The 25,802-nt window shown below is 49.4% G+C and overlaps 1 protein-coding gene across 3 annotated transcripts in view; it reads left to right on the top strand.

The window, feature by feature from the left end:
- Nucleotides 1–25,802, top strand: part of Actn1 (actinin alpha 1) — a 94,605-nt gene that overhangs the window by 41,915 nt on the left and 26,888 nt on the right. For all 3 annotated transcript variants that reach the window (XM_074067707.1, XM_020163138.2, XM_074067708.1), the window contains exons 2-6: nt 8,247–8,361; nt 12,495–12,614; nt 19,779–19,865; nt 21,847–21,934; nt 22,479–22,557. In XM_074067707.1, coding sequence (XP_073923808.1) covers nt 8,247–8,361; nt 12,495–12,614; nt 19,779–19,865; nt 21,847–21,934; nt 22,479–22,557 — 489 coding nt within the window. The remainder of the gene's footprint in view (nt 1–8,246; nt 8,362–12,494; nt 12,615–19,778; nt 19,866–21,846; nt 21,935–22,478; nt 22,558–25,802) is intronic.

Here is a 25,802-nt window from a genome sequence, read left to right on the forward strand (position 1 = left end):
AAAGGATTCTGTGCAAAGCAGATGTTCCACCCCTCTTCGTCCTCCCTCTTGAACTATCTCCCTGGAGGCAGCTGCCTTCCCAGAGCCTCAGGTGTCCTCAGCTTTTAGGGACTAAAAGGTTTTGTTGGTTTAGGAGGGTCAGAAACCGGCTGTCTGGAGACTGGGACACTGAGCCTGCTTTGGTCCATTGAGATGTGACTGTCCCTGTGGAATTTATTGTCTTGCTGGATACTCTGTTTTAGGTTGGTTGGAAAAGTTGTAGGCTCTAGACAAGGTAGAGGGACTAGCTTGGGATTCCAGAGCTGGAAGTGGTTAACTTAGCTGAGGTCACATGCCTGGCTGAGCCAGGGCAGCTCCCAGGCTTCCTGACCCCTGTCCCATGAACAATAACTGGCCTGGAGTGACCCAGCGCTGGTGGCCTTGATTCCAGGAGAGGGGAAGATATGCCTGGAGAGAGGTGTGGTCAGCACGTGAGGCTACAGGGCACAGGGGGTGAGGTGGCCCTGCTGTCCCCCAACATTTGGCAGCAGCATGGTTTACTTTGCACCTTTGTCAGTGGTGTCCTTTCTGGCTAGGTCAGTCGAGTGTGGATGGCCTGGACTGTGCAGAAGGAGTGAATCAGAGGGAGAAGGGTGCAACAGACCAGCCATGTTTACAGGCAACAGGGCGAGCAACGGGGTGAGGGAAGCAGCAGCGGATCCCAGACAGTTCAGCTCCTGCGACACTCTCATGCATTTGGGTGTGCTTGGATTGAGACATTTGTCATTGTGTGATTGCTCAGAGTTTTAAATCTGTAGCATGTACTGTTTTATTCCTGATTTTTTTTTTTTTTTTAGTAAATTACATACAAGCATTTTTCCATAACATTTCAGAATCCATCATTTGGCCATAAAGTGAATAAATCATAATTTACTTAACTTACCTTATTAATATAATTTAGGACTATTTCTAATTTTTTTCCTCTTAAATAAGGCTGGCAAAAATGTTTTTGTGCGTATATCGCCTTTCCTTTTTAGCATTATTTACATAGGTTAGAGTCCCAGAATTGGAGTAGGGGGTTAGGCCTTTTCCAGTTACTTTCTTCTGGAGTTCCTCTGATCAGTCTGTGCACAGAGACTTGCTGTGGGCTCTGTCACTGTGCCCACCCTAACAGTGAACTTAGCAGAAACCTATTTTGCGTATGTAACAAATGACATACTCTTGTTTTAATTCATAGGAGGCATGGTGGTGTGCATGTAGCACACCTAATTATAGTCCCTTGTGAAATGGATTGATTGTTGACCAGGTTCAGATGTAAGAAGTCCCCTCAGCTCTTGCTACAGATTCCCAGATGGCTCATGTTACCAGTGGTCTCCTTAGGAGTGTTACCTGTGGTAGGTCCAGGTGTCTACTACGAACTCGTGTGTATAATTCTGTAGCAGACTCAGATTCCATGCTTTTCCACTGTGAACCAGAGACCCAGTGAGTCTTCATTCAGTTAGCCTGTGGCATGTGTGTGTGGTCTGTGGAATGTCTTATGTTTTAAGTTGTAGTAACATTGAGAAATTGAGGGAATTCACAGAGTCCAGACTTCTGGCTTTTCTTCATTGGAGGTGTGACTGTGAGGAGCTGCATTCACGTGTGCAAGCCAGAAGGGGCTGCTTTGTCCTCTGGCTGCCTCCTGCCTGTACCAGGGCTTATTCTAGTTGTCATTTCTTAGCTCCCACATGCACTTGTCCTTACAAGAATATTTGCAGTCCTGACGTCTGGTGGGTGGAACAACAAAGGATCGCTACGAGGGTCACTGTTTGAACAAAAATGCGGAAGAACGCATGGAGTTGAGGACTACTTTTCTTCCGCCTGGCCCCTTTCGCTTATTCGTGCGCCTTAGTGTCCTCATCTGTAAGAGGAGAGAGGAAGAGCACTTGTTACAGCAGTGTGGTAAAGACACTGGGTTTTAGAGAGGAAGCCCTCAGCAGAGGGTCTGGCCCAGTGAGTGCTTCATGAGCAAAATGCTGTTTTTATTATGATGTGTGGCACGCGTTTGTGGCCTAGACCAGGTTCTGAAAGGCGGGATGATTTTGGGGTGTCACGGCTTGGGATGGGGGTTACCAGCATCTGGTGGCTACGGTCCAAAGATGCTGCGAAACAACCTGTGGTGGTGACAGCCCCTCCCCCAACAGGCAGTTTTCTGATTGCCCAAGGGCTGAGGTGCGGGCTCTGCGCGGCCTCAACTCTTCAAACGCGTCTCACGTGGGCTGGCGGAGCGGCTCAAGTGGTAGAGCACCTGCCTGACAAGCGTGAGGCCCTGAGTTCAAACACCAGTACCACCAAAAAAGCCCCAAACCCCCCAAAAACGGGTCTCACCAACATTTTCCAGGGGGCCTGGCTCGAGGAGGATCAGAGTCACAGAGAACCTTCTCAGCTCAGCTCTAGGGGCTCCTGACCCCTCAGCAACTTTGCTCCACCCTTGCATTTGGGGCAGGTGACATACTGCAGTCTGATTTTGGGTCTGTCCTGTGTTCCTTGAACTCTAATCTTTCCGAAGTTCTTGTCCTTCACTCTGGTGATAGCAACCGCTTTGTGTTGTGCTGTGTGGGTGGCTGTGCTTGGCACTTTGCACGTGTCATGGCACTGTCCCCACTTCCATTCCAGGTGGTCTGTGTCATACCCATCTTCCACATGTGGGGATGGAGGGTTGGAGAAGTGAGGTCACCTGCACAGAGTCACTCAGGGACAGCAGCCTGCCTCCAGGCCCCTCTTGTGAGCTCACTCCTCCCCGATGGCCCGTCCCCGGCTCTGCACCTCGAGCGAGGTTATTACTCCCCACTAAGGGTCTCCCAGTATTTATGGTGACCTCAGTTCCCAACTCCCCTTCAGGTGTGTGTTTGGTCTGTTTACCTTCCGGGTGGTCTCTCACACCCTCCACCACCTGCCAACCCCCAGGCTCTGCCTCCCTGACCTCTCACTGCCAGAGAGGCTGACATCCATGTCTACTCAACTGTCCTTCCATCAGCTCAACTTCCTGTCCATCTGGTTGTTGTTTTCATGTAACAGTGACCTGTTTACAGTGACACCCTATGAGAGTCAGGCCACCTGTTTGGACATTTAACATCTTGGCCTTGGTTCAGCTGTTCTCTCCCAGCACCCTCCACACCTGCACCTGAAATCCAATGTCACCCTGGAGAGCAAAAAGTGTGAGGGATTGGAGTTAGGGGCATGGTTGTGACCATACCCAGCTGTGTGGTCTTGGTAAAACCACTCACCCTCTCTGGTCCATGTGTCTTCAGCTGTGAGGTAAGGGTTTGACCTGAGGGCTGCCTGTCATCTCTTCCAGTTCTAACACCTTTAATGAAGTCTGTGCACAGCACGAACCTGTCATCTCACCTTCATCGCAGCCCTGACTCTTGTGCTGACAGTAACAATAGGAAGCTATCATCGGGGAGCCACTCTGGTCCCTGCCCCTTATCACTGTGTTAAGTGGATCATTAGTTTTCCAGCAGCTCCCTGGATAGGTGCCATTATCACCCTCATCCAGTTGCTGTCATCCTGCTGTGGGCTCTGAGGAGAGCAGTCAGGTCTCTTACCCAGTGCCAGACCTGGCCTGCACATAAGTGTCTTCATATTGATCACATCCTTTCAGTCCGTTGGACTATTTTTTTGCAGTACGAGAGTTTGAACTCAGGGCCTTGCACTTACTAGGCAGGTGCTGTACCACTCAGGCCTCTAGCCTAGACTGTTCTGCTACCTGATCCTGTGCAAGCCTGTGACCTTCCTGTGCTTCAGGGTCTCCTGTTTTACTCCTCCTTCCTCCTATCAAGGTCAAGCCTATAAATGAATCTTGACTTCAGTGGCTCAGCTCCTTGGTACGAGGTAACCTTCCTATCCCACGTCCCTGCTGGGTGTCATTATTCATGCATCCTTTTAGGGTCTAAGATCATGCACACTTAAATGTTGTCATTGCTAATATAAATTAACAATGTTACAATTTTAGTAGTCTCTCATTTAATCTTTACCTCTGTCATGCCTGGAAGATGGTCTGGTCCGCCCCCCCCCCTTTTTTTTTAATAGATGTGAAAATTGAGGCTCACATCGGCCTCTGTGGCTTAAAGGCACCTTCTGGTATCTCTGAGCTGGGAGGCTGTCCTTCATTGAGAGTTGTTAATGATAGAGTTGGGGATATGGTAGAGGAATCTGAAAAGAAGACTGGTCTGTGGAGAAGGGACACACGGTACTTCTCTCTCTCTGTGGCTGATCCCTTCTTGGGCTGGAGCCCCTCTTTGCAACCCTGAGCTACAGTGCTGGATGAGGACACTCTTTACTTCCTCAAGCCACCTTTGGACCACTAGACGTAGGCAACATGTCAAGGTAGCAAGAGGTTGAACAGGGCCAGGTTCTGCCCACTCCTCCCTTCATGTGCAAGACCCTCAGAGGACAGTAGCTGAACCAGAAGTGAGTGAAGTACAGAAAGGAGCTGGCAGGGCTGGGCTTGGTGCCACATACCTATAATCCCAGCTATGTGGAAGGCACAGGTAGGAAGATCCTAGTCTGAGGCTGGCCCAGGCAAAAAGTACAAGACCATATCCAAAAAAATAAAAGGGAGCTGGCCCTGGCTGCAGTTCTGTGAACATGTCCCAGCGTGGTCCTTGTCCTAGCATGTTTCCTGACACCAGCAGCATCCCTGTCTCCTCCTGTCTTCATGTTGGGCCTGCTGTGAGTCCAGGCATGGGCCCCAGAGGGGACTGAAGAAGACTTGGGGCCAACGAGAGTCAGAGCAGGGCCTGGCTGGAATCAGGAGGTCCTATGGTCCCTTGCCCTTTTTGTGAGTGGGGCTGGACCCTCAGCCTTCTGGAGTAGCACTAGCCCTGCCCACCAGGCTGGGCGTCCGTGTGAAAGGCTGTGGGACCAAGGGTCTCAGCCAATGAGTGTAGCTTGTGGCTTTTCCTCCATGCTGGATCGCTGGGGTGGCGATCATAGGTGTGTGGTGTGGGAGGAGGCCGGGGCAGCCCTCTTCCCCCCTTGCAGCCCTCAGTTAGTCCCCATGCTGGGAGTGCTGACAATGACTGTCAAAGTCACCGCTTTTCTGCATACGCTACAACTTTAGCCTTTCTTGCCACACATCAGTTCCAGAGTTCTCAGAACAGCATCTGGAGAGGTGTGACCTTGACAGGCAAGTTGGTGGCTATAGGCAGGGATGGGTTATGGGGTTGGAGTACTGGGGACCAATACTCCCAGGCCTGGCTCTCAACATGTTTAGGGGAGCTTGTCTTTTCTTGTTAATTGAGCACTTACTAAATGACAGGCCCTTTGTCAATAGTTTTGTTAATCTTCTTGACTTTAGAAATGCTGACTGTCCCCGTTTTACTGCTGACAGAACTGAAGTTTAGGGAGGTTAATCAGGAGGTCACACAGCCAGCAAATGGTGGACATTACCCATTGAGCAACTCCCATTCCCCTCCCCCCGCATGCCTGGGCTTGTTTGTTAAGGGGAACTTTAATATTTGGGAGGTACTCAGGGCTATGGGGGGCCCAGGGACGAAGGCCTGGGGGCTGGGACTTCAGTGAAACTTCCTTCAGAGGCTCAGCCGCAGGCTTTGTCCAGGAGACCTGAGCAAACACAGGTGTGGTTTTGGCTCCAGCAGCTTCCCCAGGAAATGGGGCTGGCTACTTTCAACAGCATCTGCCTCTTTCTTAAGCAGTGTCTTCTTACAAAACAAATCGGCCTCTTCTTCCTTCCTCTTACCCCACCCCTCCTCAAGACCAGGTTAGTAAACAGAGAGGTTTCACAGCCCCTGCTGGGCTCCCACCAGGACCCTGGCCACATGGGACCTGCAGCTCTCTGTCCCTTTGAATTGCTGGGGGCGGGGCAGTAAAAAGCCTTCAGCCAAGGGTAGAAGGTGGGCCTGGAAGGGGTGATGAGAGCAAGGGGCTGGGGAGCACCAGATGGTGATCAATGAAACAAGACACTCCCCTCCCTGGCCCCAATGTGAACATACAGTGTGATAATACTGGGCCAAAGTGACATATGGACAGATGACAGCTGGAGGAGATTGTGCAAAACCAAAGTCAGTTGTACTTAAAGACTTAAAAAATATATATTTGGGACAGGGTCTCACTATCTAGCCAGGCTGATCTCAAACTCATGATCCTCGTGCTTCAGCCTCCTGAGTGCTAGGATTATAGATGTGTACCACCACAACCATTTTTTTTTTTTTTTTTACTATTTTCTAATACCAACAAAAAAGTTATAAGAAAATGAAACTGAAAGCTAAGGGCCCTCTCCTCCCCCACCACGTTTGCAGAGCCAACACTAGGGGCAGGGGATCCAGTGCTTGCTGCCTTGCTTCAGCCTTTTGCGCTGAGCTGAGGGTCCCTGAGAGCACTGTTGGTCCCATTGCTCCCTGCCCCCACCAGTCAGCATCACCTGCAGGGTGCAGTTGAGTCTGCAGGACCCTCCAGCTTTGCATCAGATTCTCTCAGCTGCCCAACCCTTCCACCATTAGAATATCTGCTGCACAAGGTCTGAGACTTTTGCTGTTTTGTTCACTGCTATAGTCCTGATTCTGCTCTGACACTCTAGGATTCAGAGCTGACCACTGACTCTCTACCTTCAGGAGCTCCTGGTCTAGAGGCGTGGGGCTTACCATTGTCTAAGCAGTGATCATGCCATGGGGTTCAGGCAGTGATGAAGTGAATGTGGAATGCTGTGGGCTCTGCACCCAACCCGGGCAGGCCTCCTGAAGGAGGTGACGTCTTTAGCCAGTCCTGGAACAAGTGTGAGCTAGCCAATCAAGGTCTATACCGGACATTCCAGGCTGAGGAATCCATATATACCCTCTGCCCATCCCGATCTGATCTGATCTGTGTGCTGATGGGATAGCACACCCTTTTCCCTGTCGTGGGAGTGTACTGGCCAACAGTATGAGGGAGAAAGAGGCATCCTTTGTTGGTAAGTTGCTAGTGAGACATAATTTAAAGGTGAGACCCAAAGTTGGGGTGTGTGTCTCAATGCTTCCTACTTCTCCCATCTCTCCATCCCCCTCCTTCCTGCTCATAGGCTGTCTGATATTGCTAGGCAGCCATTTGCCTCTCCCCTACCCCATTCACTCAGCATTGCTTCACTTTGGACTTCCCCAGGGCAGGGCGGGGGCATGAGTCTTGTGACCTTCCCTAGGAGAGGACATTGGTAGCATGCTATGGTTTTTATAAGTGATCTGCTTGCTGTGGGTGAGCTGGACATCAGCTCACAGGCATTTGCCATGTAGCTGATGGTGCCATTTGGTGCAGGGAAGTCTGGAGTCGCCAAAGAATGGGTTGTCTAAAGCAAGAGTGCTCTTCTCTCTGGTTGCGTAGACTGTGTCAGCTGGAGAGAGAGAGAGCTTGGCACAAGTTTTAGATGGATGCTTGAAATAGAAACTCACACTTTTGTTCCTTGCCATCTTGCAGTCACCATGTTCCTTGTATGAGCCACCACTAGGTGGTGCTGTTGGCACAGGGCAGCTTGGTTGGTGTCTGCCTGATCACAATTTGCTTCATAGAGGAGTAGCGACAAAGTTGATGGCCTCTGTGTTTAAACTCCTTCCATTCCCTTTCTGGAAACCTTCCTCATGCTTTTGTAACACTCAATGGACACATTGGCCACTTCCTTTTCTTTTTCTTTATCCTGACACTGTACCTCTGAACTCTAATCTCTAATGAAAACGAATCCCTCCCCTTAGCCAGCAGCCAAATGGAAAAAGCTTTCATAATCTGATTTATCCAAAGGCACCAATGGGACTTATAAGTCACCTCTGGCTTATTCTCTCTTAGGACCGTGGAGACTGAAACTAATTTACCACGGGGAAATTGCTAAGAATGGAATTGTGGAACCTCTAGACGCGGCTGGGATGGTGTTTTGGAGCAGGAGTGGGAAGGGACGTGTTAAGGGTGGGTACTGCTTCATGCACCCCGGGCGCCCACTGGTGGTGAGCTCTATAGGGTGCCTGGGCTGTGGTCCTGGGAAGAGCTCCCTGCTTGCTGATGAGGTGGTGGAGTCTCTGGAACAACCATACCGAGAGGTTCTGTGGGATCTGCTGCATGAGCATCCACCCTCTCTGGCCGTGCTAAATGGCTTGTCCACTGAGGATGACAACGACAGACTGCCAGCACCTTATATTAGAGCAATGGGGAAGATGCATGAGGCAAACGGGTCCTGAAGAGCGTTGAGGGCCTCAGAGATCAGGAACTCAGGGAGGACACTGACCACTTGCCCTTCTTCCCTTTGCCAGACGTTCACGGCATGGTGCAACTCCCACCTCCGGAAGGCGGGGACGCAGATAGAGAACATCGAGGAGGACTTCCGGGATGGTCTGAAACTCATGCTGCTGCTGGAAGTCATCTCAGGTGAGGTGGCTTCAGACCCTGGGCACGTGGGTTCCCTCGGGCTCTATCCTGGTCCCTCTGTTTCTGCTCTGTTTGTGATCGTAACTGACTTTGGGTCTCTAGAGCCAAGTTAGAGACAGGACTTAGGAGATCTTGGTTCTGTCACTGACCACATGGGTGTCTTGGACTTGTCCAAAACAAGTCTTTTTCTGTGTGAACATCCTCAATTACAACAAGAGGAGTTCTGAAGAATGGTTTCTGAGATTCCTTTTCTAAAATGGCAGGATTCTGTGGACAAGAACAGCCTCAAACCTGGTTCTACTACTACCTAGCTAGGAGCCTCCAAGTGACCCCAGGCTGCTACCCAGATACCAGGTTGTTCAACTGTCTGGAGGCACAGCTCCACTTGAATGTACATGCCAGCTTTCTTGTGGATGTCTCTCCTGCACCATCCTGTAAAGGCTGGTGGGCCCTGAGTGTCTAGTGTTGGTGCATAAACCAGACAATCTTAGCTGTTCTTTCAGCCATCCTGTGCTGATGCTAGTGAGTCTAGACCTAATCTCAGCCAGACTTAAATACCAAACCCATGAGCCCCCTCTTAAATACCAAACCTAGTTGGGCTTATTAGTCTATTATTTGTTGCTATAACAAAATACCTGAGTCTGGGTTCTTCATGGAGGGAGAGATCACATAGTGAGACAGGAAACTAAAGATCAAGGGGCCAGGCTCTCTCTTTCATAACAACTCATTTGCACTAACTAACCAGGGCCTCATAAGAACTACACCAGTTCCTTCTGAGGGCACTCCTCCAACAACCTCACTAGGTCTCTCTTCTTAGCAGTGCCACACTAGGATCAAGCTTCCAATCCTCAAACCACTGGAGGCAAACTACATCCATGTTCCCATGTCTCCAACGTCCTCTTGGTGTGTCCTAAACTGTAGCTATCACTCCTGGCTCCAGCAAACCTCTTCCTCCTATGGTCTTCATCTTGTCCTTACCATCATCTGGGATCACAGACAGCTGTCTCTGCTGGTCTTCCAACTTGGCATTTGGTTCTTTGCATTCTGACTTTTAACCTCTGGTACTGAGGTGTCAGTGTGGGCCTGTGTCACCTCCCTCCTAGATGATACCTTGAAGGCCTTGGACCCCGTCCCCTCCTCCTTTAAGTCCATCCCCTCTGTTGCAGTCTGGGATCAGCTTGTCTGCCAGCCCAAATATGGTCACGCTGTTCCCTGCTCAGAAGCCTGCGTGCCTCCCCAGGGCTTCGAGCTGGAGCCCACATTCCTTAATAGAGCTCGTGGGATCCTTCGGGAGCTGGCACCTGCTTCGTTTTCAACTAACTATTCCCAAAAAGGTAGCAGACCTCAGGCCCTCTGCTACACTGGGAGACTCAGCTCTTCCCAGATGACAGGGACGCCCTGCAACCTGTGCCTTTGCTCTACTGTCATTTTTAAAGAAACAGTTTTCCATACATCTTTTTCAGGTGAAAGCTCTGTGTATAGTGGTCTTGTGTGTGTGTGTTAACATATACCTAATGTAAACTGTTAATTTCAGCCATTTGTAAGTGTACTTACTGTTCACTGGCATACATACAGTGTCACACTGTTGGGCCACCCACACCATCCCTCTCCAGAACTTTTTTTAATCATCCCAAGCTGAAACTCTGTCCCCATCAAATACAAACTCTTTGTTCTCCTCTCATCGTGGCTTGGCCTTTTGAATTTGTCTCTATGAATTTAAACATCCTAGGTACCTCATGTCAGTGAAGTCATACAATATTTATCCTTTTGGGACTGGCTTATCTCACTTGGAAAATGTCCTTAAAGGGTCATCCACATTGTAGGAGATGTCAGAATTTTTCTCTTGTTTCTGGCCAAATAATACTCCATTGAATTGTATGTACTACATTTTGTTGATCTGTCTGATGTTGGATACTTAGGTTGTTTCTACTTCTTGGCTATTATGAATAATGCTGGTGTGGCCATGAGTGTGTAAATTGGAGTGGGTTGGGGATCCCTTAAATTCTTTTGGGTATAAACTTAAGTGGAATTTCTGGGTGGTAGTTCTATGTTGAGTTTTTGAGGAACTCCTGTACTGTTTTGTTCTGCTTTTAAGAATGTCCATTCTCCTGCATTGGCCCCAGCTAAAATCCAGCCTAACCTTTACTCTTTTTCATTCTTTACCACTCACCTTGGGGGTTTCTTCCAGGAATGCTTCCATGACACACCCCCCTCCATTCTGATTTGGCTGTCCCTTCCTGGCACTGACATCATTTCTCTGTCATGTCTCTGACCACTGAGCTCGTTGGGGCAGGTGCTGCCTCAGCTCTGTGTCCCATGTCCTTAGAACTGTATGTAGCAGTCAGGTGTTGCCCCAGAAATATTAGGATGACTGGATGCCCAGAGCTGGGCTCCTCCTATGATTCCCAGTGTAGCCTGTGAACCCTCCAGCTTTTGTCTGTGGGGAGCTTGGCCAGGCCTTTCTATGAGTGCATGCATCTCTCCCACTCCCAGGGCTGGCAGAGGTTGGGTGGGTGAGACCACTGTGCTTCTTCCTCCTGCGACTTTGAAGGTGCCTGGCTGGAGTGGGGATAGAGAAGGGGATGCTGCCAACAGAGGTTTTCAGACTGTGGTCCCTGGATCACATGCACCAGAAGCAGCAGGATTGCTGGTCAAATGCAGACTCCCAGGCCCCTAAATCAGTATATGGTGGATGAGGAGCTGGACATCTGCAGCCTAGCAAGTTCTCCAGGTGATTTTGTGCTGACTTAAGCTTCAGAACTGCTGCCTGGGTCTAAGAGTCTCTCCCCTCCTCTCCTGGTTAAGTCTGGTCTCCTTGTGTCCATGTGGAGGTCTGGTTTTAGCTGTGTGTGTAGCTGGTGAGCAGTGGGGGATTCAGGCTTGCTGGGATCTCAGGGCTGGGGTGCTTCTGGAGGGATGTGGTAATGTGTCCCTCCAGCTGTGTAGGGAGGGTGTCCTGGTGGCATCGCTCCTAGGCGGGAAATGGTGGACTTGCTGTGCAGTGGCCCCCGGTGGAAAGTCTTGGTCTAATAAGAAAGCAGCTGGGCCTTCCTGGGAGCTGACAGCCCAGCACATCTGCAGCAGCAGTCTACTGTCTTCCGGAAGCTGGCGGGCTGCTGCCAACAGGGTGGGCAGGGCCCGGTGGCCCAGTTGTCAGCTCTGAGCTCTCCCAGGCCAAGTGCTGCTGGTTCGGGCTGAAGATCATGGCAGGCTTAGGGGGTCTGGGGTTTAGCTCCAGGATGATGAGTTCAGCTTTGAGGTCCTTGACCCCTTAGTAACTCTGAAAGTTATGTGTCCCTGCCCTAGGTATGGCTTGCAGGTAGCACTTAGACACATGCTTCCCCTCTCCCCACCCCGACAGTCTGTATTTGGGGAACCAGCTCCTTCACCCTGCTCCCTACAGCTTCTGACCTTGAAGCCCGAGTGGCAAGTGATTGGGGCGGGGGTGGGGAGTAGTGGGGGAAGGGAGGAAGTGGACTGACTTGGAGCCGAGCCATGGGTGCTCACAGGAGGCAGTGTAACAGGGCAGGCAAGAGCAGTGGCTCCCAAATGGGGAGGGGGCGCTATAGGCAGCTGCATTTCAACACCAGGAGACTTTTTCAAAATACTCTAGAATGTGACCTACACTCCCTTCCCCTAGTGAAATAGTCTTAGAGTTCAGGGCTTTTATACGTGCTGTTCTGTCTGGCTTTGAGCCTCAGGCCTTCTCTACCCATTCCTCAATTCCTTCCTCCCCCTCCTGATCCTTCTTGGTATTTGTTCATTGTATGTATTTATTTGTGTTTCCTTATTTGAGGCCCCATCTCTCCTACTGGACTATAATTACATAAAGGCAAGAAAGTATTTTGTTCATCCCCATATTCCCACCACCCAGCCAACACGGCTTATATTTGGGGCTCAATAAATGAACATTGAGCAGATTCATGCAGGTTTTGATCTGAGAAGTGGAAGAGAAGAGGCAGTGGACTCTGCCTCTACTTCATTCCCTGCCAGGGCGACATTCTCCAGCAGCTGAGGGGTACTCCAGTGCACACACATCCCAGGATGCAACTTGGATGAGGTGTGGTGAGAGTGGCCCTGGCACCTGGACAATCACGTCTCACCTCCCTTTTCTTCCCTCTTGGTCCAATCAGGAGAACGCTTGGCCAAGCCAGAGAGAGGCAAGATGCGGGTGCACAAGATCTCCAATGTCAACAAAGCCTTGGATTTCATAGCCAGCAAGGGGGTCAAACTGGTGTCCATCGGAGCAGAAGGTGAGCAAGACCTACCCGGCTGCCCTGGGAGTGGATGGCCTAATTTCCTTGGCCCTTTCTGCCCTGACTCCTGGGCCCGCACATCACTAGAGCATTTGGAAGCAGGTCCTTAGCACCTCCACTTGACTGTACTCTGCTGCCTGCAAGGGAGCTTTCTGTGGCTGGGTGGAGGCTGGTGGGGCTCCTGGGAAGACTATAGCTCCCCCAAAAGCTTTTTCTTTTTTTGTTTTGGTGGTACTGGAGTTTGAACTCAGGGCTTTGTTTTTGCTAAACAGGTACTTTACCACTTGAGTTACTTTCCCCAGCCCTTTCTTTTAAAGTTATTTTTCAAGTAGGGTCTTGTTCTTCTTGTCTGGGCTAGCCTCAGACCTTGAGCCTCCTACCTCAGCCCCCCCACATAGCTGGGATTACAGATGAGTGCCACTATGCCCAGCCTGTGAAGCAACATTTTTCATAGTATTTCCCAAGCAGCTTTTTGGCTCTCTTCCCATGCCTTCGAAAACTTTTTAAAAAGTTGTTTAAGCCATTATTGGCATGCTCTTAAACAGAAGAGGATAGTGTGACTTCTGCATGAATTGTGGTGGCTCTGAAGGGTTTGAGGTGGGAGAACTCTAACCAGGCCCTTTGCTAACATGACCTGAGGGCTCAGCGAGTCCTTTATTGGACACCTGCTGTGTGATGCCAGAGCTTGACAGCTATAGATGACATATTCTTCTTCACTCATTCAAGATACAACCACAGGCTGTACTGTGGTGCTCACTTGCTGTGTGGAAAATACTATGCCAGAGCCCTTTAACCAGCAATCTCACTTAATCCCCACCGCAGTGCAGTGAGTAGCTCTAATTTTTGCCCCCTTTTATGATGAGAAATCACTTGCTCAAGGCCCCATCCTCCATAAGCGGCCAAGCCAGAACTCAACTCTAGTTCTGTGTGACACCAGAGAGTGGTCTGTCCTTCACCAGGGTGGTGGTCTTGCTCCTGGTAGATCCATAGGTGCAGAATGCTCTCAAGTCCCCTTTCTCCTAGAAATGGAGGGGTTTTACGTTGATACGTCAAATCGAGAAACTTGAATGCAGGGGTCTGCAAACTGCAGCATGTGGGCTTGAGTCCAGCTGACACAGGTTTTTGTAAACATTAGAACACAGCCATGCCCACTTGTTTCCGTGTCATCTGTGGCTGCTTTCTGCCCACCGTGACAGAATTCTGTAGTCACCTCAGAGGCCATGTGGCCTGCCCTTTATAGAAGAAGTTGGTTGACCCCTGGCTTTCTGGAATTCAGGCTAAGGCTTGGGGTGGCCGTAGGCCATGCCTTACTGGATCCTGGCACCCCCGCAGCTGCGAGCTCCTCGTGGCAGAGGCTGGATCTTCTGTAGCCCGTGAGCTGGCTCCTAGCAGCGAAATACAGTAGGTGCTTAGTGATGGACTTGTGCATACTCTGCTTTGTGGCTGGGAGATGTTCTCTGTCTCTTAAGACAAGAACAGTGCGTTCTGTTAGGGAGGAATTTGGCAGGCATTTTCAGGCAGGGGAAGCCAAGGAAGATGCTGTGCAGTTGAGATGCCCACCAGGGCAGGGAAGGAGAAGGAGGTGTGATGTGGGCTGGATGGGGACTGGAGAGCTGGAAGGAGCTTACCCTGAGAAAGGGACAGCCACCATACAGATGGAACCAATTGTTGCTATGCTGGAGAACCGGTCCAGTGCTGCACAATCTTCAAGTTCTTCAAAAGCCAGAAATCCAGAATTTTAGAAAGGAAGAATTGGCAACTCACTGAAAAAAAAAAAAGAAAAAGAAAAATTTTAACTCTACCAAAGAGGAAGGGAGGTGGAAGAAAAGAGCACGTTTTAGTACCCATGCCCAGCTCAGCAGGGTGCCTTCTCTAGGTCATGGCCTCCTTACCCTCATGCCAGGCTCACAGAGTGGGTATGACCAGCCCCATTTTTCAGCTAAGTAAACAGAGGCCCAGAAAAGCTGCAAAGAGGAAGGCTGTCATCAGTTGATCCCAGACTGAAGCAGACTGCTTCTATGTGACAGAGCAGCTTCAACCCAGGTGTTGGGAAGGAGGGCCGAGGTCTAACTCTCTTCCCACATTGCTGGGCACTGCTGGAGCCAGGACCGAACCTGCACAGCCGATTCACCTTAGCAGTGAATGCAGGTCAGGTCTGCGCCCGCCCAGCACAGTGACAGGAGCTGACACACCTGGCGGAACTTCTGATCACCAACTCTGCTGTTCGGGTTGCTGCACCTGGCCGCCATGGTACCCCAGCCCCTTGAACCCAGGCCTAAAGTGACATGTTCTCCACTCTCTCACCTGAGCCAGTGTGTCTGGCTGAGGCTTCCTGAAAATAACCTACCCCAATGAGGTTCCTGCTGGATGGCAAGCCGCTGGTTTTGTTTTTTAATGAGATGCAGTTTCCTGCGGTAGATCCGAAGCAAAAGGCAGCAAGTTGGATTACTAGAATGACCATTCCCAGAGGTGGGGTACACAGTGTTGCTGGTAGTCCTGATGGTGATGCATCCTGGGTTGCTGAAGGCTGCGCATGGGGACCAGCCCAGTGAAGGCAGCCTTTTTACCCCCCAGCATTTGAAAGATTACCATGTGGTATGAGGACTGGACTCTGGTTGACCCTAAAAGGGCAGAACTAGGTCTATGGCAGACTGGTTCTGGACGACATCTGGAGCCTTAAAAACCATGCTGTGGGAGATCCTGTAGTCCCTGTTCCCAAAGCTGTTCAGTGGAGGCTAGAACCAGTGCATAGGGGAGTTATAATCAACCCCTGAGGTTTCTTCTCCCATCCTGGGTTCTAGAATGTCTAGACTTCATGGGATGGAGACCTGGTCCAGATGAATGGTTGTGATTTCTCCAGAAAGGGGGACCAGAGAAGGACTTTTCAATTTTAACTCTTTGGGCAGGGAACACTTAGTGTTTGGGTACTGAGAGCCTGGCAGTGTTCTCAGTGACATAACGTCTATCAGGATGGAGGGGACTGGGTGCAGTAGCCAGAGTGGTGTCTGGGAGGTGGTGGCCTATAGTTGCTGTCATGTGAGATCTGTGCCACGTCTTTCATTCTGCTCTCTGAATATGAGCAGGTGACTGAATCCCTGGAGGGGGGAGGAGGAGGAATGGTCCAAGCAAACAGGATGTGAGTAGCTTTGTAGCTCCCTGTAGATCACAAATGGCAGCTGCACAGCCATGCCAGACCTTGCTAATCTCACCCCATGGCTGTCCTGTGGCACCCACTTGTGGCCTTGGAACCATCTATTTGGGCCCAGCTTTCTGAGCCAGCCCCCTGCCTGGAGCTGCCTGTGGGATGAGGTGTCTGGCTTGTATAGTGATGCCTGAGAAGGCATCTTCTGTTCTGGGGGACCAGAAGGGGAGCCCTTTAGGTTGAGTTCCCGTCACTCTCTGAGGGTGGGACAGGAGTCAGGTAGGAATGTGCCTGGGTGGTACAGGGACTCTTAATTGAACACACCCCATTTGTTCATCTTTGGCGCTTCTGTTTGCTGGAGCAAAACTGCTGCTTTGCTATGACTGAGAATTCAGCCTGGGGTGGGGGAGCTCTGCAGAAGGACGAGAGTGAACGGCATCCTCAAAAGAAGTTGCCTGTTGGGAGAGCTCCAAGGAAGGCAGATCTGCAGGCCTTGAGCTCAGAAGCCAAAGTGTTTCGCCTGTGGTGAAGGCCAGAGAGGGGAGAGGCCAGGTGCAGGGCAGCCAGCACTATAGCTGCCCATTCCTAGGCAGGCCAAGCTGCAGGATTACCACTTTTTCTAAACTTAAACCCTTGTCAAGTACAAGAGCTCACACCTGTAATGCCAGTCACCTGGAAGATGGAGATTGGAAGGATGGTGGTTTAAGGCCAGCCCAGGCAAAAGGTTATTAATACCCTACCATCCCAACCAATAAGTCTGGCATGATGATGTGTGCCTGTCATCCCAGCTACCCAGAAGACATAAGTAGGCGGGTCATGGTCCAAGTCTCTGAGCAAAAACTCAAGACCCTGTCTGAAAAATATTCTAAAGCAGAACGGTGCTCAAGAGGTAAAGCACCTGCTTAGCAAGTGCGAGGCCCTTACTTCAAACCCCAGTACAACAAACACGAAGTAGAAATATTGTCCATAAGCTTTCATTTATAAAGATGTTTTTCTGAGTCAATAAAAACTCATGAATGCACTGTGTAACGGCTGCATTAATGTCCGAGTGAGCACAGCTGTGCTCCATTCCTTCTGTACCTGGGCCTGCCTTGGGAGAGACTGAGTGCTGTTGTGTTCCCGGGGGGCCAAGGACAGGCCTGCATATATCTGCCATTCACACGGTGTGTGAGTGCCTGTTAGCGCTCGTTCATTCATTCAGCCAGTGCTGGTGGGCATTGTTTTCAGTGCCAGGCACTGCACTGGACTCAAAAGCAGTAATGCAGAGCAGGAAAAATCCTGACCCTGTGGACCCACATTCTTGAAGGGGGAGAGAGAATACTCATGTCTGGATGTCAGATGGGGAAAGATAAAGCAGGGAGTGAAGTGGGTGCTTAGGGGAGGGTCAACGAGGTGACATGAGGGAGGGGAGGGACAAGCCACTTGGATATCTAGGGAGGCCAGTGTGGCAGGGAGGGACGAGCAGGAGCCCACTGGCCTCCATGCTGTGTGGGGTGGGAAGCCATGGGGGTTTTGAGCAGAGGAGTGACAGGCTCTGGGGGTTTACTCAGTCATCCTTTGTACTTTGTAATTCACATGGCTCCCAATTTGGGGCCACGATAAATAAGGAAACAATAGGCATTTTGTGACAGAAACCTTACTCTGCATTTCAGCTCTCAGGCCAGGGATGGATTCCTGAGATAGAATTTCACTGTCAAAAACCCAACAGCTCTAAGCTGTTAGCTCTGAATTGCCAATTTATTTCCCAGAATTTTGTTTTTTTCCTTTTAAAGCCAATTTATATTTCTAGCTCCAGTACCAAGGACCAAGGTGTCTGTTTTTAAGATTTCTTTGTTTTTTTTTTTTTTAGCTTTGCTAATTTAAGAGCTGGGAAAAATGAAATATCTTTGATTCTAAGCAAGATTGAACATTCTTCTGAATTGGTTATTTGTATTTCATGTTTTGTGATGTGTGTATTCATCTCTTTTGCCTATTTACCTGTTGAGAGTTTAAACTTTTTCTTATCAATTTAAACTCTTTAAATGTTACAGATATTAATCCATTATAGTTACAGATAAAAAAGTAAAAGTACCTTTTAAAAAGTCATAGCTTTATGAACTGGTTCTTTTTTTTTTTTGGTGGTTGTAGGGTTTGAACTCAGGCCTCATGCTTGCTAGGCAGGTGTTCTACCTCTTGAGCCGCTCCTCTAGCCCTTTTTGCTTTAGTTATCTTTGGGATCGGGCCTCACTTATGCTCAGGTGGTCCGTGACCCTCCTACTTACTGTTCCCTTGTAGCTGGGACGGGGCATGTGCCACCACACCCTGCTTTTATTGGTTTAGTTGGAGTCTTAAGAACTTTTTGCCCTGGCTGGGCTCGAACAGAGATCCTCCCGATCTCCACTTCCTGATGAGCTAGGATTTCAGGTGTGAGCCGCTGGCGTGGCTTACGCGCTGAATCTAATGGTGATTTTCCCTCCCTTCAGCATGCCTGCAAAGCATCGGCTGTGTTAATGAAAACGGTTGTATACTGCCGTGGCTGTCTTTCTAACCCAACAAGGGACTGTGCCCACTGGTATCTGGTGTTAGCAGGAAGAGTCACATCCTGTCCCGTGTCCTAAGTAGACTCTGGTCTCTTTGGCCCAGCACCCCCACACAGACTCAGTGGGGTTGCTTGCCCTCCAGAAGCATCTGTGGCTGCACACCAGTCTGCTTTTTGAACCCTGCTGTTCGTAGAGCCGCGTGCAGTTTGGCCCTTGCCTTGGAGGGAGGGCATGGCGTTCTTCTTGGAATCCATTCTGGTTAAGGAACGTGTGGGACGCAAACCCCAGTGGACCTGGTCTAATGGAGTCAGAACTCCCTCGAAATGACTCCTTTTCTTCTCATGCGTCTGTTACATCTCCCCTCAAACTAGTGCTGCGGGAGGGAAGAAAAAAAAAAGATAGTCCTTGGTTAGCTGCTTTCATTTGAGAGCACCTTCCCATGGGTCAGGCTACTGTCGCCTGGTGTGCAAACAACAGGAGAAGGAAAGTCTGATTTGAGCTTCACCTGTTCAGCCACCAAGACCAGGTGCCAGTGGCTCACACATGTAATCCTAGGTACTTGGGAGGCTGAAATCAGGAGGATCATGGTTGGAGGCCAGCCTGGGCAAATAGTTCGAGAGATCCTGTCTCCAAAATAACTACCTGCTCTGCAAGCACATAGCCCTGAGTTCAAACCCTAGTCCCACCAAAAGCAACAACAACAACAACAAAAAACCCCTCCATGTCTCAGGCTCCTTAAAATCAGGGCTTATTTGTGTTGGTATTCCCTGCCTCTAAGCCTGTTTAGAAAAAAAAAAAAAAATTCAATAGAATTTGTAGCATTTAATCTAAAAACTGCTGTTTAGACTAAATGTAGCACATAATCTCTGAGTTGTGATCTTGACGTTGTATGATTTAAAAACAAAAATCTATTTTAATGCTCATCTCTTGGCATAAGGAGGTTGCTTTGTGAGTTACAGCAGATCGCTCACAAAGACATTCTAGAAAACTCTCAAGTTTTCTGCTGCTCACACTGCCTCTCTGTGTGTGGGGTGGCTATTTTGAGAGCTGTGATTGCCCAGAGGCCCCCAGCTCATGGGGTTGCAGCACATTAGAAATGGCTTGAAATCCAAACCCTGTTGCCTGTCAAGCTGGTGACCACCTGACAGGTGTTTAAGGCAACCCTTCTCTGGTCACCTTTCCTGACATACCCATTGTCCCCAAGTAGAATCACGTATACCTTCCTTGTGCCCCAAATAGACTTCTCTCCTGGCTCCTGTCTTGGTGGGTTGCACCCATTTTTAAAAACTTCCCTAGTAGGGACTGGGGTGTAGCTCAGAGGTAGTGCGTGTACCCTAGCACAAAACTAAACACATAAGAATAAAAATCCCCTCTTCCTCTAGAAGCAGGGCTCTGTGGCGTCCAGCTCTTAGGTGGCACATGAGTTAGGTAGGAGCTCTGAGGAGGCTCATTCTGCCCTGCTGCACCCCGCCCTAACATGTCCTGCTGCTACTTCTGTAGAAATTGTGGACGGGAACGTGAAAATGACTCTGGGCATGATCTGGACAATCATCCTTCGATTTGCCATCCAGGACATCTCCGTGGAAGGTGGGTTTCTGCTTCCTTCTGTGTCTTCCCAAGCTCTCACCTCTCCACTGCCTTCACCGTCTCCCTTCCTCCCTGGGCTCAGCCAGGGGAGCTCTTTCACCTGGGGCAGTGACGCTTGATCACAGGCCACATCCCGGGCTTCTTCCCCCTTTCTGGGCCTCCATTTGCTGTTCTGTGTAGAAAGAAATAAGAACTATTTCAGGTGCTTTTTCCTACAGGTGTATTGTATCAAAACTTATGGGATGCAATAAAATGAGCAATAAGAGAGAAGTTTATAGCAGTAAACACCTATGTCAAACAAATAAAAAGATTTCAAATAACCTATGGATATGCTGGCTCCAGAGAAACTCCCCACTTTGCTAAAGCTCAAGCTCCACCTGGCTCTCTGGAAAGGGTAAGGAAACAGGGAGGAAGAGCTGCCCCACCACTTTGCGCTTACGGCGCCCTCTTGTGGCCGCTTTACAGATCTGCCGGGGCCACCATGATCTGGGACAGTCAGTAATCCCTGTAAACTTGATTCTATTCTCCAGCCATATTTGAGGTTTATTTCTGATATGTAGATATTTATATTAAAATATTTGGTATTGCTGTGTTGCATGTCAAAAACACATATACCAAAACATTTTTAAAAGATGAGATATTTTAAAAATATTTTAAATTCATTTTAAAATATAGGAATCTTGAAAGGAATTTCTTAATATAAACAATGAGGACCAGGTGCCAGTAGCTCACAACTATAATCCTGGCTACTTGGAGTCTGAGATCTGGAGGATCGTGGTTCTAAAGCATCCCAGGCTGCTCACGAGACTCCCCCCCCACCCCCCCACCCCCAAAATAACCAGAACAAAATGTACTGGAGGCATGGCTCAAACAGTAAAGTGCCTGCTTGCAAGCATGAAGCGCTGAATTCAAAACCCAGTCCCACCAAAAAAAAAAAAAGCAAGACAGTGTGACTTATGTTGCTTTGTTATATAAACCTGGTTTGACACTTTGTAATACAGCAGTGTTAAGGTCTAAGGTTTTTTTTGTAGATTCTGGACATTTAGGGCTGGAGTGGTTGAAATGAGGCCCGTAATAGTTTCTTAGGGTGTTAGGCTCTTGTTAGTGATAATGGATGTAAACCTATTCAAATAGCATTCTTGATGCTTTTTATTTTTTTGTGTGTAGAGTTCTTGTTAACTCAAATTAAATTGACATTATTTTAATCTGATTATATGTAGCTGAAAAGAGCTTGAATAAATAGAAATGCTAGATTTGCCAACTTTTTTGTCTCTCATGCCTGAATTGTTATAATCTTTGTAGGAATCATTTAGCATCTTTTATAAGTTCACTTTGTGAGTTGAAAAAAATGAGATCAGCTATGAGGCCGCTTCACTGGGTACTGTAACCTGCAATTCACAGATGTGAACACAAGGGGGCAGTGAGGTTTGCAGCCTTTGGAGCTGGGTGCCGTCCTGGGTCCTCTCAGATGTCTGCCTTACCTTACAAATACCTGACTGCTGCACACACAGAGCAACTGAAGGCACCAGTACTGAGCCATGCTGTAAATACAAGGAATACTTATTTTTCAGATGATCATGAAGCCTGAGTAGGAATCCTCACGCTTTCTTCCTGCCCGGTTGTACGCACTCTTTAGGCTGCATAATCTCCTGTTAGGCTCCTGGTCATGTAGACGTCCCAGACTATTCAGACTCCTCCCTGAGCAGCTGCCTTTTTTGTTGCCAGCTGATCTTGTGTCACTATAGCTTCTTTGAATAGAAAGGAGTTGGGAAGATACTCCGAAAATCTAAAAGGCCGCTGCTGTTTCCAAATTTCAATGTATAGTGTGGCTAGCTTACTTCCTAGCTTGCCAAGCAAATAGAGGTGATGGCCTGGGCTGCTTCTCTCCTTCCCTTCCCTTTGTCACAGACTCTAGAGGTCACAGCAGGGCCTCCTTCCCTTGGGTCAGCCCGTTAACTTCTCCCTGTCCCCTTCCCCACAGAGACGTCAGCCAAGGAAGGGCTGCTTCTGTGGTGTCAGAGGAAGACGGCTCCTTATAAAAACGTCAATATCCAGAACTTCCATATAAGGTGAGTAGCAGGGGCTGGGATTCCTGCAGATGCTAGCCTGCCTCCTTCAAGCCTTGGCTGGCCAGTCTCTGTTCTAGAACAGAGTTTGGGCCCTTGAAGGAAAGAGTGGCTTTTCTAGGGAAAGAGTGTTCTGTCCCTTTAAATTTCTGTCTCCTTGCCTGCAATGTCTTGGTCATGACCCCTGCCTGATATATCTTTGGTTGATGTTTATGGTACTGAGAAGATCCCCAAGGAGGGGATCCAATCCCAGCCTGGGGCTCCAGACCTGCAGACTAGGGCCATGACCTTGGTGGGGGAGGATGGATTTGACAGGTTTTTCTCAACCTGCCAGCCCCCACTAAGGCTTGACCCTGTGCCTGGGATTGTGGCAAGCAGAAATACTCCTTTCACCGGTCTTCTAAATTCTGCTTAGAAGAATTAGGTATTCATCTTCAGAATAAAGGAGGCTCCATGTGCCACTCTGCACTTGGTTGGTACTTGGGTGCCCCCACTCTACCTTGGGCCTCACTTACCAGCTTGCCCCACCCTCTTTCTCCTCCGGCAGTTGGAAGGACGGCCTTGGCTTTTGTGCCTTGATTCACCGACACCGGCCTGAGCTGATTGACTACGGGAAGCTGCGGAAGGTACGTGTGCTTCCAGCCTCTGCCCTACTGGTCCCTGAAGGATGGGGACAGGCTGGAGGAGGGCAGACAGGGTCATTGCTCTGAGAACCCAGCGCCCACCCTGAGTGGTGGTGGCCTTGCAGGACACCCAGGCAGAGCCCCATCTGGAAGTGAGCAGAAAAACACTTTCCCTGTTAGGGCTGCCTCCTTACCCAATGTGCTCAACATGGTACCCACGCATGTACACAGTCCACCAGGAAAACTACCATTTCTCCCTTCTGTTGTTTCTGGTTTCATAAGGTGGGGATGAGACATTTTAGCCCAACCTTGTCCCTGACCTGCTGTGCAGTCTTGGATAGGCCATCCCACTGGTAGGTTTGGTTTCCTTTGTTGCTGCTTGTTTTCACTTGTGCTTTTGAGATGGTTGTGGGGCTCACTGTGCTGCTCAGGCTGTGTTGCTCAGGCTGGGAGCTTAAGCAATCCTCTTGCCTCCTTAATAGCTGGAACTGCATTTAGAGCCATCGTGTCATCTTCATTTGTACTTTTGACATGACACTGTTGAGTGATGTTCTTGAGCAGGCGTGTGTTGAGGGGCTGATGAGGTAGGGTTGTTTCTAGCTTTGTGGTGGTTCTTGGTGTCTGTGCTGGTTAAAAGACACTGGTCTGTACCTTGGTGAGGCCTGCCCTGGACCATTTTTACCACATTCACCATCTCAGCCCAACCAGGGCTAGGAGGCATCTTGGGAAAGGCCAGCCTTAGGGCCCTCCCAAGCCCCCAGTTGGTGATCTGGAATAGAATTGCAATTGGAATATCACCTGTTCCTGCTCAAATCCCCCGGCAAGGGTGCTTCTAGGAGTGATGGGTCTCCCATATCTCCATTTGACCCTGTCACCTGGAAGCACCATGTCCAATACAGGCACCACCTTGCCTATACCTCAGGAAAGGCCTCTTGCTAACCAGTGACCAAACAAGGCTTGGTATAGCCAGTGCAAGAGCTACTCTGGCATCTCATGGTGGTGGCAGCCTTCTATTTTGGGGTAACAGTGAGCAAGCTACTAAAAAGGATTCATGAGGGAGGAAAGGACAGATTCCTACCCTCCAGTCCCCTGAAGCTCAGATCTGGGGCCTCTGCCCACCTGGAAGGACCCATCTGCTGAAGAAGAGCCCTGGCCCTCTCTTGCGTGTGACTGTATCTAGTCTGTGTAAACACCAAGGACCAGCCTTCCCCATACTAACCTCTTAGGGTAATGGGAGACCCCAGCCCACTAGCTTAGTTGCTTTGCAAGGCAAAGAGAGCCCATTTGAGAACCCCTGGCCTGTATGGAAGTTATGCAGCCAAAACCATCGGGGGCAAGGTGCGACATCCTGGAAGCTACAGCATTTTCTTTGGAAAACACCATTGCATACCTCCTCCCTGTTGAGCTGATGCACTTGGTAGCAGCACACACATGTGCGTGGTAGGGTGGCAGCGCCCAGATAGTGCACAGCCGTTGCCCATCCCCTTGTTGAGTGGGGCCTGAACTGAATGACCTCCACCCCATTCTAGAAGCTCTTGGATCCTCAGCCCTTTGAGAGGTGAGAATCCAGGAGATGGTGTCTGGTACCTTGCTAGCGCTCTGTCCCTTTCTGTCTGTCTGCTTATCCCTGCTCATGTCTCTCTGTTTGGCTGTGTCTCTGTCTCCCCTTCTTTTTAGCTTAGTACCATCAGTGAGATCCAGCCTGAATCACTGTGTAGACGTGGGCCCGGGGAACTGTGAATACTTCTGAGAACATCCAGGTTGCCAGAGCACCCTGGCTCTTGGGAACAGGGCAGAGAGCCCAAGAGTTCCTACTGGGAAGCTTTTCCTCCCCACACTGGCTGTGGGATAGGCAGGCCCCTGGCAGTCCCTGGGGTAGGTGGGGTGCACTTAGGGCCTGCACCCTGGCCTCTACTATGCCCGGTCATGCCCGGATGGAAATGACCCTCACTGCTTGTCACTGTTTCTTACCATTCTGGCTACTGTCAGACTTGCCCAGCAAGCCTCTACTTGCTCTATTTTGAGCAGTTTCCTCCTGAAAATGTCCCAAATACATGTATCTATCCCCTTGTTATCCTCTGCTTTTCGCTTGAGCAAACAGGCAGATGGAGTCTGGACTGGCAAAACCAGCTTGCTTAGGTTAATTTGGGAACCCTCAAGGAAATGGGTGACCCAGCAGGGAACTCTTCTCACTAAGGGTTTTTTTCCCTCCTCCACACACATTTAAATTCTTTAAAAAAATTATGGCCAAATTCACATAACAAAATTTGCCATTTCAACTATTTTTAAGTGTGCAATTCAGTGGTATTACATACTTTCACAGTGTTGTATCATGGTCACCACCATCCATCTCCAGAACTCTTCATCTTGCAAAACTGAAGCATTGTACCCATTAAACAATGACTCCTGGACTCCACACCCCTGGCACCTTTCTGTCTCTCTGAGATACTCTGGGTACCTGGGACAAATAGAATCTTCCAGAATTTGCCCTTTTGTGCCTGGCATAGTTCACGTAAAATAGCATCCTCAGGATTCATTCCTATTGTAGTGTATGTCAGAATTTCCCTCTTTTTAAGGCTGTGTGCCATTTTACTTGTCTGTTCCTCCTTTGGCGGCCACCTGGCTCCCACTTTTTGGCTATTGTGAATAATGTGACTATGGACTTGAGTGTACAAGTAGCTCTTGGAGGCCCAGAATGGTCTTGCAGGACTGTGTGGTCATTCTGTGTTTACTTTTTTGAGGACCCACCATCTTGTTCTCTACACCCCAGTCTATATCTGCATTAGTCCAGTGCATAAGGACCCCATTTCTCCATGTGGTCGCCAGCCCCCACTAAGTTTTCTCAAAAAGGTGACAAGAGACAAAGAGTCAGAAAGCTGCACTACTGAAGGATCTCCAGAATTTCATGGAATGGGAGCAGCAGAGGCTGCAGCTCTAATTCCTGACTAGTTAAGAACTCCTAACCCAACTCTTGAGTTACAGATGGGGAAACTGAGTCTAGGTCACTCATCTAAAAGTCCCACTGGCTGGTGGCAGAGCTAAAACCCGAAGCCAGGTCTGATGGTACCTTGCTCCCAGCATGCATTTCTTAGCAATTTTAGCTGTAGGCCAGTATTCTTTGCCCCATTTCCCCATTGGGGAAACAGAAACTTGAGGAGGAAAAAGTTTTAAACCTGCAGCCTGTGATCCCTGGCGGTGAGGCCAGCCTTCTTCACCTAGAGCTGCCCTCTGGGGTCCAGTGTGAGAAG

The sequence above is a fragment of the Castor canadensis genome, chromosome 3, assembly GCF_047511655.1.
Source record: "Castor canadensis chromosome 3, mCasCan1.hap1v2, whole genome shotgun sequence".
NCBI lineage: Eukaryota > Metazoa > Chordata > Mammalia > Rodentia > Castoridae > Castor > Castor canadensis.